Source organism: Lipophrys pholis, assembly GCF_963383615.2.
Source record: "Lipophrys pholis genome assembly, chromosome: 7".
Classification (NCBI taxonomy): Eukaryota; Metazoa; Chordata; class Actinopteri; order Blenniiformes; family Blenniidae; genus Lipophrys; species Lipophrys pholis.
Genome location: NC_137638.1, coordinates 5,476,762 through 5,492,972, shown reverse-complemented (window position 1 = coordinate 5,492,972; position 16,211 = coordinate 5,476,762). Strand labels below are relative to the sequence as shown.

Below are 16,211 nucleotides of genomic sequence, written 5' to 3'. Positions count from 1 at the left end.
AACTGAGAGTTGTCATTGTAATATTAGAGTAAAATAATTTGTGAAAGTGGACTGGAATCAGCAAACGTCCTCTCAAATTTTGTCTGTAATTTGGTTATCAAAAGTGTTAAAAAAAAAAAATCTGCTAATCTGTGTTACACTTTGTTAATGTAATAAGGTTTGTCAAGGCGTACAAAGTGTTGTCAATACATATAGATATTTGTAGTTAAAAAGTCTACGTTTTCAGCTTCAAGTGTTGAAAATACAAATAGTCATGGAGCAGCTTCACAATTGGCAGATTTTTTTTTTTTTACACACGACTTTTGCTACAATAATACCTACATACTCATGGCTCGTAGAGTTGGTTCTTATGGCTCGTCTCACTAAAGAGTCGGATCAGAGTCTTTTATTTCTCTTCAGGTGATGTTTCTTAGTGACTTCTTCTCTTCAGAAGACAGTTTCAGTTCATCTCCGTAGCTTTCTCAGTGGACACAGACTTTCCTCTGATTTAGAATTTATTTTTGAAGATTTAAAACAAACGGACACAGTTTGTTTCCAACGTTTTACTACAGAATGATCAAACAAGGAACGAGCAGAATTGTGAATTTAAGACTACACGAAGTAAGCCGCCAAAGCGGCCATCTTGTCTTTGGGTTTTTTGGGGTTTCCCCGCCGGCCCCTCCCTCGGCCCCGCCCTCCTCGCCTGGCACCTCCGCCCCTGTACATGGCGTGCCTCATGGTGGCGTGTTTGAGCTCCACCAGGTCCTGGAAGACCGGGTCGCAGAAGACGCAGCCGGTGTGCTGCGTCTCCCCAGCCGGAAGGGGGGTGCGAGTCTTGTTGAAGTCCACCGCCACCAGGGAGGCGTCGCAGGCGTCGCAGCTCTCCGACGCCACCTGAAGGAAGGGCGCGTACACACACACACACACACACACACACACACACACACACACACACACACACACACACACACACACACACACACACAGTATTCAGCTTTTAATGTGTTTAACACCTTCAGTATTTTTAACTGTTTAATAGCTTATTTATCCTCCTTTCTTCTACCAACCCTTGAATGGATGTTAATGTGTGTTCAGTTGATTTATTCTATATTTATCTTCATTTGAGTATCTATCGATCTATGTACATCGATGTATCTAAAGCGCCAGATGTATCTAGATCTATTCCTTGACAAGTAGCTCTACATCCATCGATCTATAACTCTAGATCCAGCTTCATCCATCTATAGCTCTAGATCTATCTCTTCATCCATCTATCTATAGCTCTAGATCTATCGTTTTAGCCAACAAAACTGTCACTGATCGTCTGGAAAATTGAGTAAACTCTTCTTGCCTTACACTTCAGTGAACTTATTCACATATTTTCCCATTTTCTAATTTTTACCAAAAAGAAATGTCACATAACAGTGTTATTTCATTATTATTATTTTACTGTTTGTGAATTTCAAAATGTTTCAGGTAAAAGTGGATGCTTCAAAAGTCCACCAAGTTAAAATTTGACTTTTCAGATCTTAAGTCAATGAAAAATCGAAAAATAAAGAATTTTGACAGTCTTACCTGCACTCTGTGTGCGTGTTCAAAGAAATGCACCACCACGTTACATTTGTTACAGGCCATCTTCCATTTTGGTCCTGAGGTGGGGTCCAGCACCAGGACCCCGCTCTCACACTCCACACACTGTCCGATGCCCAGAGAGTTCAGAGAGTGCTGACAGGAAGGGTGCGTGCACTCGTTGCATCCCATCCCTACCAAGTGAGAGCACGCCACAGGTCAGCGCTGTGACGACGTGATGATGCATGACGTACAATGTACCGCGTTACCTTTCTTCATGTCCCTGAACGGGGGGTTGCTGAAGCAGTAGGGGCAGAGGGGGTAGCTCTTTCCCCGGGAACCGGAGGTCCACAGCACCAGCTCAAACTCGTCGAGCGGACAGCGGAGCTCCTTGTACAGCTTGATGGCTCCGTTCTGAGGGAGGCTGTAGGTCTCATCACAGTGCGAGCAGTGGAGGCGGCTCGGTTTGGCCTGCAGACACAAAACATGATGCGTAAACACTGTCCTGCACATGACCCGTAAACATTGTTCTTCACACGACCCATAAAGGCCGTCGTGCCCACGACTGATTAACATTGCCCTTAAACAACGTTCACAACCCTTAAACACTGTTCACAACCCAAAAGCACCGTCCACGACCCAAAAGCACCGTCCACGACCGGTAAACATCGTCCACTACCCTTAAACACCGTCCAAGCACCATCCAGTACCCGTAAACACCATCCACGATCATTAAACACCATCTACGACCAGTAAACACCGTCCACTACCCTTAACCATCGTCCACGCACCATCCACTACCTGTAAACACCATCCACTACCATTAAACACCGCCCACGACCCGTAAACATCGCCCAAGCACCATCCCCTACCATTAAACACCATCTACAACCCGTAAACACCGTCCACAACCCGTAAACACTGTTTCAGACCAATAAACACTGACTGATCCACAACCTATAAACAATTGACCTCCGACTTGTTTGCGTGAGTTTGCATGTTTTTTCCTCAGGCTTCCTCCTCTGAAGACGCGCCTGCGATGACTTCATCACATGGAGGTTGTACAAGTTCACATGTTTTTTTCTTCAACTCAGTAGTCACGTGGAATCACAACGACGCACGTTTGTGCTGACGAGCGGGAGACGAGCGAAGCATCATGATTCATTCATGAGCTCCAAAGTGCTTCGGCCATCAGGTGGAGATGCTAATGAGCGAGGGTCGGAAGAACGCTGAAGGTCGAATGATGGTGAGCAAGAACAACAAGTGCCACTAAACAGGCCTTTACCAGAGAGAGCGGTGCCCAACAACACATGATGACGATAACAAAGAAGCTTCTCTGTAATAAACTGTCGCGGTCCAAAATGTTCAAATATGAAAAGGAGGAACTGGAACAGTAATAACTGCATTACATACAAGTACAAACTATCACAGTTACGCAGGGAATCCAACTTTAGCAAAGACACAAAAATGTTGAGAACATATAAAATTTGAAATTGAAGCAGAAACAGATTGATGCTTTATTCATTGAATTGCAGCATGAATGGGTGATAATCAGTAAGTTAGCAACTGTGATGCTAACATGTGTAAATGGATGATGGCAGTGAATTAGCATCCTCTCACCTGGATGTACTTCATGAAGCGGTGACACTTCCCGCAGCGAGACAGCGGCTTCCCGGAGGCAGCGATGGGGGAGAAGGAGACCTCCATCAGCTCGTCCATGCCTGGAACACGATGTTAGCCAATGTTAGCCTCGCTGAAGCTGCTTCCAGCTGTTTGGAAGGTTGGAGGTGGAGGTGCACCTGTGATGGAGTCCACGAAGTAGTGGAACTTCCTCTTGAAGATGTCGAGCGTGTGCTGCAGGACCTGCTGGAAGTTGGCCTTGCCCTGCGCGATCAGGTTGAGCTGCTTCTCCACAGCACTGCGGATGGTGGGCAGCACCAGCTCAGCATCTGCCTCATGCACACGTGAGCACATGATGACCGTCTCATTCCAACATCTGCACGTTCCTCCGTGTGAGGTTCTCTGAACGTAGACTCACCTATCTTGTAGTATCCGTGCACCAGCACGATGCCCAGGTTGGTGGGCTTCAGCTTGCGTCCGTTCTCCACCGTCACGTAGTTCCTCTGGCAGATGTTGTTGATGTGTACGGGGATGCTGGCGTCGGTTCCTGGAGGACGGAGGACAACACGCTGTTCAGCCCGCTGTGCTGCACAGTGCCGCGGGAAAGCTAAGTTAGCAGGTTTACCAACGCCGTGCTTCTCCATGAGGGTGATGAGCTCGGCCTCCGTCAGGTAGTCCGGGGGGCACGTCTGCTTCTCCACCAGCTTGATCTCGTCCACGGTGAAGGAGTCTCCACGTTCACAGACCGGCAGGGCCTCCTCCAGAGGGATGCCTTGCCACGGCATCACCGTAGTGTACCCTGGGAAAAATACACTTGTAATATAGTTCTTAATATGTCCTTGTACTTTTAAAATGTTATCTAACTCACTCAAACTCCATCAGGGAGTCAAACAGAGGGTTTAGAATTCCTCTGCATGAACCTCACCTGCTGAAATGAGGGTCTTTCCACTGCAGGAGAAGCCCTCGGTACCGATGAGGAAGTCGATGGTGGTCTGGAGGTACTTGCAGTCTTGGCTGACGGTGGCAATGAAATGCCGCGTGATGTAGTCGTACAGTCTCCAGCCGTCGCTTCCTGTCACAGCACACAGGAAGAAGGTCAAAGGGTGAGGGGAAGCTTCGGGGAGAGCTTCAAAACAAGGACCGCCGGCTACTGTGGAGGACTGACCCAGCTCTGCCTCTGAGGCCGCACGCATAGGCGTGATGGGGGGGTGGTCTCCAGCATCGGCTCCTTTCCTGGGTCGGTTTATTCCATCGGACAGTAGAGCTTTCACCTGACACAGAGGTTCAAAGATCCCATCACAAACCTGGTTGCTGAACACCACAAAATCATCTGGCTGCTCCTCACCTCTTCGGCCCAGAAGGGGTTGTTGCTCTGCTGCTTCAGCGTCCCCTTCAGGTCGAAGTTCTCGGGGTAGTGTGTGGTCTCGGTACGGGGGTAGCTGATGTAGCCCTGAGTGTACAGACGCTCTGCTATCTGCATGGTGTGCTGGGGACCCATACCTGGAACATCACAGAACATCAGAGCCGGACCCCCAGCGGGCTGCAGTGTTCCACCGAGCGGTTGTTCAGTTGTGTACATGTGGAGTTCCCCAAGGCTCCACCCCGGGCCCACTTCGGTTTAACATCTACACGCATCAAAACTACTTTCTGTTCCATACTTGAAACCAAACATGAAAAAACTTTAACTCTTTCAAAGGTTTTCTGGTTTATCTGAATGGGGTTGTGCATTTCCACATGCAGGACGCATTAGTGTCACTAACAATGTGGAGATGAGAGCTGATGAATGACTATGACATAGATGGATAAATGTAGATACCTAAAGCAGAACTGGCCACTCTTAACATCTCCACGGTGTTCAAGGCCTGCGGTCGCTGCTTGGCTTTCTCCTTCTTACTCACAGACTCCACCTGAGAGGACATGAAGGACCTTTGATTCCTTAGGGAGGAGGAGAAGGAGGAGAAGGAGGGGGAGGAGGAGGAGGAGGAGGAGGAGGAGGAGGAGGAGGAGGAGGAGGAAGAGGAGGGATCGTACCTGTGCCTCACGGGACGTCTTGGTCAGGTTGACGAACATCTGACCGACGTCACGGTCAAAGACCCGGACCCTGTTCCAGTCCAGAGTAAGAGGACTGTCCTTCCCTCTGAACACCTGAAACAACACAGAGTCTAGTCCACCACGGCTCACAAGGACGATTCACAGGAGAACCTGGACCTGAACCTGGAATCTGGGACCTGAACCTGAAATCTGGAACCAGAACGTCAACTTGGAATCTAAACCTAGTCCTGGACTTTGAATCTGGACCCTCGACCTGAACCCTGAACCAGCATCTGGAGCTCACCTTGGCCTGCAGGATCCAGTACGTCTCGGGTTTGAAGGACTGGATCTTGTCGTGGCGTTCCACGCAGAAGCCGAGCGTCGGAGTCTGACATGGTCCGAAGGAGATCAGGGACGAGTCCAGGTTTCCATATTTACCCTGAAAATACTTTGTCTGAAACCTGAAAGGAACCAGCCAAACACAGATTTAGATCCATCATTCATGCATCCATCCATCCATCCATCCATCCATCCATCCATCCATCCATCCAGTGTGTGTGACACAAGCACCACAGTTATGACTGATTCATAAAAAAGAACGGCTCATCTGCCAATTGTTTTTATTCAAACAGCAAACTCGGCTCAAAAACAAAAGAAAATCAAACAAAAGAAAAGGACAGAAAAAAGAACACAGAGAGGAAAAAAATAAAAACAGAGAACAGAGATAAAGAAAACAAAAAAGAGGAATAACAAAAACAGAGAGAGAAACGAACAAATGAAAAAAGGAGAAAAAAATTATTCAAAACAAAAAACAAAAAGGGAAAATGAACAAATGGTAGTGAAAAAGAGGAAAAAAAGGTTTTTGACCACTAGGGGCAGTGTTGTACTCTATCCTCCGTATTTTCTCCAGACAGGAAGTCAATGACGGGTTCGTAATCCACCACAATGTGATGATTGTGTAGTTCCACATGGAGCCACACAGCAGTGTAGTGGCTCGCATTGTCACCTCACAGCCAGATTATCCCCGGTTCGATTCTGTGAAGTTTGTATGATGATGTACTGTGTGTGTAACTCGCCCTCATGTGTTTCTCTAAGTCTTCCCCGGTCAGATTACAGCTGGATTAATGTACCGGGTGAACGCGCAGCCGATCCGCAGGTCCAGCTCCTGGCGAGCGTCCACGGACAGCGCTTCATTCTGGTTGGGCTCCCCGAGGCGGTTCATGGCGTTCCAGATGTCGGTGTCGGTGATGGAGCTGAACTTGGCTCGATAGACGGTCTGTTCCCTCCCGGTTTCCTTGTTCATCACGGGCTGGATGGCATCCAGAACCTACCGGGGGAGACGATCAGAACCTGCAGGACTCACGGTTCAGCAGCAAACTTGGTCTTTAAATAGATTTGAAGCTTCTATTATTGTTCTGTAAAGGTCCATATTTATCAGACGTTCTCATCACGGCAACACCTTGTAGGATGAAGACGGGAAAGTCCAGGGGTTTTAATTGTCTAATTGTATTTTCTCCTCTTGTGTGAATAAAGTTTGACTGATTCTTCTGGACTGAGAAGGATTTACTTTGATTCGAGGATGAAAATTTTCAAACTTCCAGGTTTGTGTCTGAACTCGTCTTTTCTGGTGTGAAGAGTTTCCAGGACTACGGCTCGTCTATCGATAAGAGAGTCTCCAGATGTTCACCAGAATTACCTCGAAACAGATGTTCTCGCCTTCTTTGTCGCAATCCAACCACAGCACCACGTAGTCACAGCCTCTGCCCTCCACCTGAGGAACACAAAGAGTTCCGTGATGAAGAGGCCTGTGGAGGGGAGGAGGAGGAGGAGGAGGAGAAGGTGAGGGGTCACCTGCAGGAACTTGACCATGTTGAGTTTGGGATTAGCCTCCTTCTTCTCAGTGGGAGCTTTGCTGAAGAGCTCTGCAGGATCCACCTTGTCCCAGTTGTTGTACTTCCCTGAAAAGCAGAGCAGAGATGTCAGATCCCAGGAGGATCCCAGGAGGAATCCAGGAGGACTCCAGGAGGACTCGATGCGGTCCACACCCACCGATGAAGTCCAGGCTCATCACGTGTCCGCACACCGACGTCATCCTGAAGCGAGCGCTCTGTCCCTGGAAGCTTCCCGAGTACTCGTGGACCGAGCATGCTCCGTTCAGGCCTTTACGACTCGTGCAGCTTCCTAAACACACACACACACACACACACACACACACACACACACACACACACACACACACACACACACACACACACACACACACACACACACACACACACACACACACACACACACACACACACACACAGAGAAGTTCTTATATTTTTCTCGTCTTCTAATGTAGACGTCAGCTAAAATGCTCCAACTCTCCAGTTCTGTCGTTCCCATTTTGCTCTGAGAGAAATGGATTCATATGGTTCTTTCAATGTTCTAAACCCGGAAAGACAAAAGTTCTTCGGAAAAAGATGTTTGTAGCGTTCCGGTTGACCACGACATTTCTCGCAGCAAAAAACAAGAAGATTCCTTCAGGAAGGCCGTTGTCTGTAGGTACAAAATCATTCAAATGGAATAAAGTGGGAGGAGCTTCAAATCCTGGTTCAAGATCACGTTCATGAAAATAGTCACCGAGTTGCAAATTAAATCTTGACTCAGAACCTTTGGAGTTGTAATGATCGGAACTCCGACCTGAAGGGGGGAGACTTTCAGAACTTTTAAGTATTGACAAATTCAGAGTTCCTGGGAAAACTGGAAGACTTGATCAAGATTTTTTGGTCCTTTTTTTCCAACTTTCTTACGTGGTTATTTATGCCTGAGAGCAGCAGAAGATCCAAACCCTCAACTATACAACATCGGGCCCAAAAAACTTTCAACACACACTTTTAGCTGAAGTTGCTATTTTTCCTACTTTACGTTGGCGGAGCAAAGATTTTATGAATCAACACCGATTCATCTGAAACTTGTGAATTTGAATGTGAATACACAGAGGAAGTCGGCGAGCGGAGCGACCTCCGCCCTGTCCTCGCCGGTGAGTCAGACATGCTAATCGGAGCTCCAGAATCCGGTTTTGTCGTCGCTGCTGCTGCTTGATGACGTCCGCTCTGAATGAAACAACTCTGCCAAGGCTAAATGCTAATCGCAGGAACACGGACACTTAATGATGGAGACCGATCCGTGCCCATTGAGCCCCCCCCCTGTTCTCCCCCTCCACCTCCACCCAGTCACCAGAACGGAGGTGGATGAGGGCGTCCGTGGAGGTCCTAACGGGACCGGGGCCGTATAAATACGAGGCAGGTCCCTGTGCAGGTCACTGACTGACTCCAAGCTGAAGACCACCAAACAAACCGGCTCAACGCAAACCACCAGAACCTTCAACAATGGAACAGATGCAGGTGAGTAGAATTTGATTCAATTTCAGTGAAGAGCAGTGATGAGTCTCTCAGATGTCTCTTCATCTGCAAACTTCAGTGTTTCTGCAGTAAAATACCATTTTGCTTTGGAGAACATGAGCAGCCTTGATGTCGTTTGAATGGAACTTCTAAGTGAATGATCAGAATCAGTTGGGGGGAAAAACAAAACATAAAAGTAGACAGAGTCAAAGGAAATGTCGCAGAATTTGTATGCACTTTTCTGGGGACGAGGTACACCGCAATGCATGGAAGTTTCCTGTAGCCTGCAAAGTTTTTACAGGGTCGCAAAGTTTCTGAGGTGAGGGAAAATTCAAAATAGCGATCCGACTGTCAAAGCATCGGGATATGGAAACACCCTGTGGAATGTTTACAATGAAAATGAAATTATAATCAATATTTCAGAATAAATCCCACCAATAAAGAATAGATTACTCGGATGTATACGGTCGATAACGACGGGTTCCTCCTGATTGACTTGTCAAAATTAAATGAATCTAATAACGAGCCAGTGTTCTGAACGGCTCCATAAAGAGCCACAAGCCCCATGGCTAACACCGTGTGCCGCCCTGCAGCTGCTGCGTGTCTTCATGCTGTGCGTGCTGGCCCTCCACCGCTGCCTGGCCATGCCGCTCAGCAGCCAGTGTGTGGACGAGTCCTTCTGCACCTACAACCTGCAGGACTACTACAGCCAGCTGGTCAACCTGCCCAGCCGCATCAACGAGCGCAGCATCGCCACCTGGAGCTACGTGTGAGTGTCCCCATCAACGTCTCCAAACTCATGTGTCCATCCAGCCATCCATCCATTCTCCAGTCTATTCAGGGACGTATTTGTCTTTACACTTTTCCATCTATGCAAGCATCTGTACTTCTGTTTCTACCCCCACATGACCTCTGCCGTCTGAACAGGGAGAACATCGACCTGAACCGGGTGCCTCAGGTCATCCACGAGGCCAGCTGCCACTCGGGCCACTCCTGCCGGGGTCTGGACAACTCCTTCGGCCTGGAGACCATCCCCGTGTCCCTGAGGATGCCCGTCCTGAAGAAGAACGCCGCCTGCTTCCCCACCGCCAGCTACTCCCTGGAGTTCGAGCTCATCACGGTGGCATGTATATGCGCCATCTCCCGGCACAGCTGAGCGGGACCGGTACGGACGGTGGCCGCCCCCCAGACCGCCCATCTTCACCCAGCAATGTTGTTTTCCAGGCCACTTGAAAGCATCTCATCAGAGTAAATTAAAACATTTTACATGAAATCACTTCACTCCTGTGTCTCTGTGTGTCACCAGTCACATTGGTGGGAGTACAAAATACACCCGTTTGAAGTATCTTCTTTCACATAGACCAGATCAAGCCAGAAATCACTGGACTCACACTCATCATATACGCTGGGCATTCTCAGAGAGAGTCCAAACAATGTTCATAATTCTTACGACAGTAAAAAAAAAAAAGTCAATCAATGAGACAACAACAAAAAAAACTTCAGGTTAAGTCTGAACTAGTTCAAGGATTCAGAAAAACACTTTCACTTACATCCCTGAAAATGGGAAAACATCTGCATTTAACCTGAGCAAATCAATGACAGATTCCGGGCTCGGTACAGGCTATAGAAGATGGATGGATGGCCTACAGGGACAAAAGCTGATTTGGATCGAGGAGTTGGAAGGTCCCACAGTGGGACCCTGAGCATGACCCTTGACCCCCAATTCCTGAGAGACAGGACAGTAAAAGCTTCATACTACTACTACTACTATTATTATTTTTATTATTATTATTATTATTATTAATAATAATAATAAAGTATGCTTAATAAAGTTTAGAAATCAATGCATTGAATATTCTATTCATGTGTAACTCCCACATAATAATACCTGTCAGTACTGAATTCAACGTGGAGACTAGTTATGAGGCAGATTAAGCAAACTAGCAGGGTTTTAGAATGAGAACCAGTGCTGATACCGAGCAGTGGCATTTAAAGAGGATTTTAAATACATTCAAGAAGGATTTTGGAGATGGACTGACCTTTAGAGAGGATTTTGGCGATGGACTGAGCCAGAGAAGGTTTTTCTGCTACCATCAGAACTGTCCTCATGATGAATGAAGATCCAGAACCTTTGGGATTAAACTCAATCTGTTTCTCTCGGGTGTTTAAGGAGTCACTCGTTCAGTGACGGCCCGTACAGGTTGAAAACGACTTTTTTTTTTATTTGAAAAAACAGTTTTTCTTCTCATTGCTGAGGAACGTACTGCAGAGCTGCCATGACAGTTTACAAACACGATTCACATCCGGTGTCACGTCCGGCGTCACATCCGGTTTACGACTTCGTTCTTCTTCGTTTACTTTTAACGGCAGTGAAGTTGCATTACCGCCATCTTCTGGTTCCATCGATCTACGTCGTTTCCCACTTTTTTTTTATAATTTCTGGTTTATGACTCCTTCTGCTGATAATATTACTATAGTATTACTATAAAAAACAACAATGGACACACACTTATGACTGTATACATTTATATTTTTTATTGTTATATTTCAATGCTGTTGTTTGAGACAATTGATGAGAAAAACATTGATTCAAACAATATTCAAAATGTAAAACATGAGAGTAAAAACTTTGATTGGAATAAAAACAAACAATTAAAGTTTCAGTTTATCCGTGTCATTTTCAAAAACACAAACCGGCAGGGACACTAATGTTGTTTGTCACTGTCTTCATATTAGAAGAATATTTTTTTCATGGTAAGAAAATAACATGTTTAAAGTTTTGTTCAGTTCTCTAAAGTAACACACACACACACACACACACACACACACACACACACACACACACACACACACACACACACACACACACACACACACACACACACACAGACAGACAACCACAGACACATAGACACAGACACATAGGATCATGAGCTATTGTTATTTCTTTTTTGACCAGCAGGTGGCGGAAGATTTACATAAAAGACATCATTGTGTGTGGTAGGGAGCAGGAACCGTCACCATCACCCTCATCATTATCAACATCATCCTCATCATCATCCTGGAGGAACTCCGACACATCTGACATGTGTGAGGGGGGGTCACATTGAGAGGAGGAGCAGACATAACTTAATAATCTTTGTTACTATCAGGAGCAAGAGGAGGATATATGAGGAGGAGAAGGAGGAGGAGCAAGAGGAGAAAGAGGGGGTAAACAGAGGAAGAGGAGAAGGATTTAGAAACATGAAATGTCTTTTTTTTAAATTAAATTTATCTGGATTCAATAAAATCTTAAAAAAAAAGAAAAAAAAGTGGTTGGCACTCTCCTCTCAGAGCGAGACGGTTCTGGGTTCAAGCACTGGCCGGGTCCATTCTCTGGAGTTTGCATGTTTCCTTTGTGTGAGTGGGTTTCCTCCTGGTACTCCGGTTTCCTCCCGCAGCCCAAACACATGTGAGCTTCATTGGTGACGCTGGTGTGTGCGTGTGTGTGCGTGCGTGTGTGTGTGTGTGTGTGTGTGTGTGTGTGTGTGTGTGTGTGTGTGTGTGTGTGTGTGTGTGTGTGTGTGTGTGTGTGTGTGTGTGTGTGTGTGTGTGTGTGTGTGTGCGTGTGTTTTCCATCGTCTATCCTGCCCTCAGACAGTTAGCTGGGATCCGCCCCCGGCGCCCCGCAACCCCACATTACTACACTTTGATTTTAATAAAGCCGAAATAAAAGATCAAAGTGAGGATTTCATGAGTTTAAGCAACAGAAATTAGTTGCTTCAGGCTTTAAATATCAAACTTGTTGGTTTTTAGAGTAAATCTGCAAATTATATCAGTAAAAACAAACAAGTCAAACACATTAAACGTCTCTCATCTTTCAAAAAGAACATTTGTATGGATCATTTCTGATTGTTGTTCATGTATTTGCATAAAACCAGATAAAAATACTTTTATTTAAAATTATTTCACACCGTTTCTTTACTTATTTTTCAACGATTTGGTGTCCCGAAGGTTCAAAAATCCTCCCTCCTGACTGGATTTGGTTGTGGAGCTCATTTACAACTTTAAGAAAAAGTTTGTTAGAAAACAGGAAACAAACGCCAATGGGAATGCTTTAAAAGCTAAAACACAGATCGTGTTTAGGTTTATGCCATGAAGAAAGAAACTAAAAACCATCTGAAGGTTTTTTTCTTTTGCCTTCAAACAGTAAAAACATCTAAATCTAAAAGTGGATAAATGGAAGTGACGCAGTACCACGTTTCACCACCAGATGGTGAGATGAGTCTCCACAGTCTGACATCAGGTGTTTGAAACAGACATTTATTCACAGCCGAGTTTTTTTTCCTGATCATCATCATCATCATCATCATCATCATCATCAGAGCTCAGAATAAAGCACAGACAGCTTCTTTATTTTAACCAGATTTTATTGAAATTAAACTGTTTGATGACACAAAGAAGGAGGAAGATAATGCGGATGAAGAGGATGAGCAGGAGGAGGAGGAGGAGGAAGAGGAGGTGCCTTGCTCAAAGCTGATGCCCTTTCATTATTGCACTGCTTGCTGCAGCTCCCACAGTAGTGCAACAGGGAAAGAGTGTCAGACAGCGAGCGGACCTTCACTGATGCTTCATCTTCATCATCTTCATCAGCGGGGTTCCGTTTTTACTGCGACCTCCGTCCATCCCTCCATCCCTCCTCAGGTGAAAGAGAACAAAGCTTATCCTTCAACAGAGTGCAAACATATCACAGAGAAAGTTTCTTCCTTTCTCTCAGTTTTATCATCAAAATATAAAAAGATTTAATGTTTTAACCTTTTTGTTTTACTTTCAGCTTTTAAATAAATTTAAAATGATCCCAGAACAGTTGATGAAAACATTATGTGGTGATCAGGAGACACTTGGGGAATCCCAGTCCCGTTACTCACTTTGAAACACATTTGTTTAAATGGCATTAAATATAGTTTTTAAAACTGAAATGGCAAGAACATAAAAATACGGTTTAAATATTCTTAAACTACACATTTGGATTTGTCAGATAAAGGGGTGAATTGTCTTCTCATTTCTGATTACTTGGGAACTGAGAAGCAGCTGTCTGACTGGCGCCCCCTGGTGGCTGAGTGGAGTATGACACGAGAAAAGCTGTGAAAGGAGGTCGTGGGATCGATCAACAGAAATCCAACATTTACAATTTGTAAAGTTTTATAAAACAAAAACTTGACGTAAACACACTTAATTCTTTTTAAAAACACATATCTTAATGAGCATTTTTTTCATGACTTATCAGCAAGAATGATAAAGAACAAAAAATGGCTTTTTTATTTCACTAAAAGACTTTTATTTTTTCAAATAAAACCCTTCATGGATTTTACTCATAAATCACAAAATTTGGAAAAGTTGATTTTTTATCAGTTTTCAAATATGTATAGAATCTTTTTTTTTCGGATTATTTTACTTTTGAATTTCTCAAAAATTAAACATTATGCCATTTATTACCTTAAAATCTTACTCTGAAAAATGAAAATAACTTTTTTTAAAGTAAAAAAAGAAGAAGGAAATTTAAATGGATATTTGCATTCTTTTTAAATAATTTCATGTATAAAAATACCATGAATAAACAAAACCTTAAATTTGGTCTTTTATTGAATTTTTAAAACAATTTTTCTCATCACATTTTACATTTATAAAGAATATTTAAACTGGCATTTCATTTCTCATCTTTACATATAAATACAACTTTTTTTCACATTTTCATAACATGGACAATAATAATAATGACGATAAAGATAATAGTAATAATATGAATACTACTACGGCGATTTCAGTTTTATTTTAAGAAAATGCACTTTACTGACACTTTACAGATTAACTGACGCAGCCTGTACACGATAGAAGAGCAGCCCTCACAGTCAAGACCCTATAAGCAATATTGCACTACTCTGTTAGCTCTAGTGAAAGCAGAGGCAATATTGATAGGGTCTCGTCTGCAAGGACAGACTGACGGTTTGGACGGACGGAGAAACGGATGGAGGTTGAGGGTGGAGGAGGGATTCCATCACAATACACGACTTCACCTGGTGGGAAAGAAGAGTTTAAGGCCCCCGTTCACGCCACAATGTTTTCATGTGAAAAACACAAAAACTCTCACAGCGTTTTTACACAACGGAGTCACTGAGAACAAAACGTTATTTAAACGGCGCAACGGCGCATGTGCACCACGACTGTGGTAAACAGTTCTACCGCACATGCTCAGTGGACGGCCAATAAGAACGGAGTTTCCTCCAGAGTGTCATCGATTCTCAAAACGTTGTGCCGCGTAAACTTGAAACTTTAGGAAAATCAAAAACGATTTTTGTTTTTAATTTAAACGTCGTGAAAATGACGTCATGGGCACGAATCAGGGGGAACACGTTCACTATTTCAGCACACACACACGCACACGCACACACACACACACACACATGCAAAACAAAAGTCACAACAGAGCGGCTTTCATCCAAAATCATAGGATCACTATTCATTGTGCTATACATCTATATCTATGTGATATATGTCTATCCAGCCGCTACGTGGCTGGACAGGAAGCCTGACGGAGAGACAGACAGGGTACGTGAGTAGCTGATTAGTTGGTCAACCCGACAGATAAAATAAGACGACTTGGTCGTCACATAAACGGCGAGACAGAAAGACGGATGTTAACTTTTATGTGAGCAAGTTGGCGAGCAAGACAGACAAGAAGACAGCGAGCGCCAGAGCTCGATATCGACGCCAGATACCAAAACGGTTGGATCAGGGGGGGGGTCTGCCGGCCCCCTGAACCTTTCACAAAGTTATACCTGAATAAACATTTTATCTTGCTTCCATTTTATTTACCCACAAACAAGTCATTTTCAAAATGACTTTTAACTTTGGACAAAAAAGGGCTTTTTTAAAAAAAATTAAAAAAAAATAAAAAATGCGTAAAAATAGCTAAAACCACATGCAATGTGTAAAAATCCTCTAAAACACCTAAAAATAAAGAAAGAAATAAAATGACAAGGATTTCTAAAAGAAAAAAAAAATCTTAACAAAATCTTAAAATCGTCTAAAAACTGCTGAAGAAGGATTGAACGGCTAAAATCAGGTATAAAAACCAGTGGAAATGTAATGAAATGTTTACCATCCTAAATTGTAATGGAAACTTTATAAACTCAACGGATCACACAGTTTAAGTCCATATATCAAACTTATGTATAAATCCTGTTTTTAGCCGAGTCAGTTAAATTTGATTTGGTATGAAGTGACAGAAAACGTCTCTTTTGGTCATAAAGGTCGCAGACGCCCGGGTTAGATGAAGAAATAAAACAGCCGTGCTGCCAGAGGAGTTTGATGGGACTCATGGACAGGAGACATGAATAGATGATCTCTGATTGGTTAACTCGGTAGAGACAGACGAGACAGACGAACTGGGTGAAAAATCAAGTTTCTCATTTTAAACCTTTACACAGTTGATCCTTATTGCAGAATTCTGTCGGGAATCTGAAAATGAAAAATGCTAAAGTCTTTATTCAAGAATCAGAAGTTAAAAAAAAAAGACGTTGGTCTTAACCTAATCTGGGACACAGAATATCGTCGCTGTACCACATGACGACCACAGAATCGCCTCCT

At 44.2% G+C, this 16,211-nt stretch overlaps 2 protein-coding genes across 2 annotated transcripts; one reads left to right on the top strand and one right to left on the bottom strand.

The window, feature by feature from the left end:
• Positions 1 to 479: 479 nt before the first annotated feature.
• Positions 480 to 10,890, bottom strand: top3b (DNA topoisomerase III beta). Its single transcript, XM_080466937.1, has 18 exons — positions 10,625 to 10,890; positions 7,249 to 7,380; positions 7,051 to 7,157; positions 6,896 to 6,970; positions 6,330 to 6,526; positions 5,504 to 5,660; positions 5,200 to 5,313; positions 4,985 to 5,075; positions 4,514 to 4,668; positions 4,334 to 4,439; positions 4,094 to 4,240; positions 3,794 to 3,967; positions 3,587 to 3,715; positions 3,348 to 3,497; positions 3,169 to 3,269; positions 1,818 to 2,019; positions 1,555 to 1,742; positions 480 to 873 (listed from the first exon to the last, which is right to left on the bottom strand). Exons 1-18 carry the CDS (start codon positions 10,692 to 10,694, stop codon positions 592 to 594), a joined length of 2,577 nt encoding a protein of 858 aa, XP_080323063.1. The 5' UTR covers positions 10,695 to 10,890; the 3' UTR covers positions 480 to 591.
• LOC308112389 (uncharacterized protein) lies at positions 8,574 to 9,741 on the top strand (the record flags this gene model as incomplete). The annotated part of the gene is made up of 3 exons (XM_080467880.1): positions 8,574 to 8,588; positions 9,179 to 9,354; positions 9,513 to 9,741. The coding sequence occupies 3 exons, from the start codon at positions 8,574 to 8,576 to the stop codon at positions 9,739 to 9,741; spliced, it is 420 nt and encodes a 139-aa protein (XP_080324006.1).
• Positions 10,891 to 16,211: the final 5,321 nt, after the last annotated feature.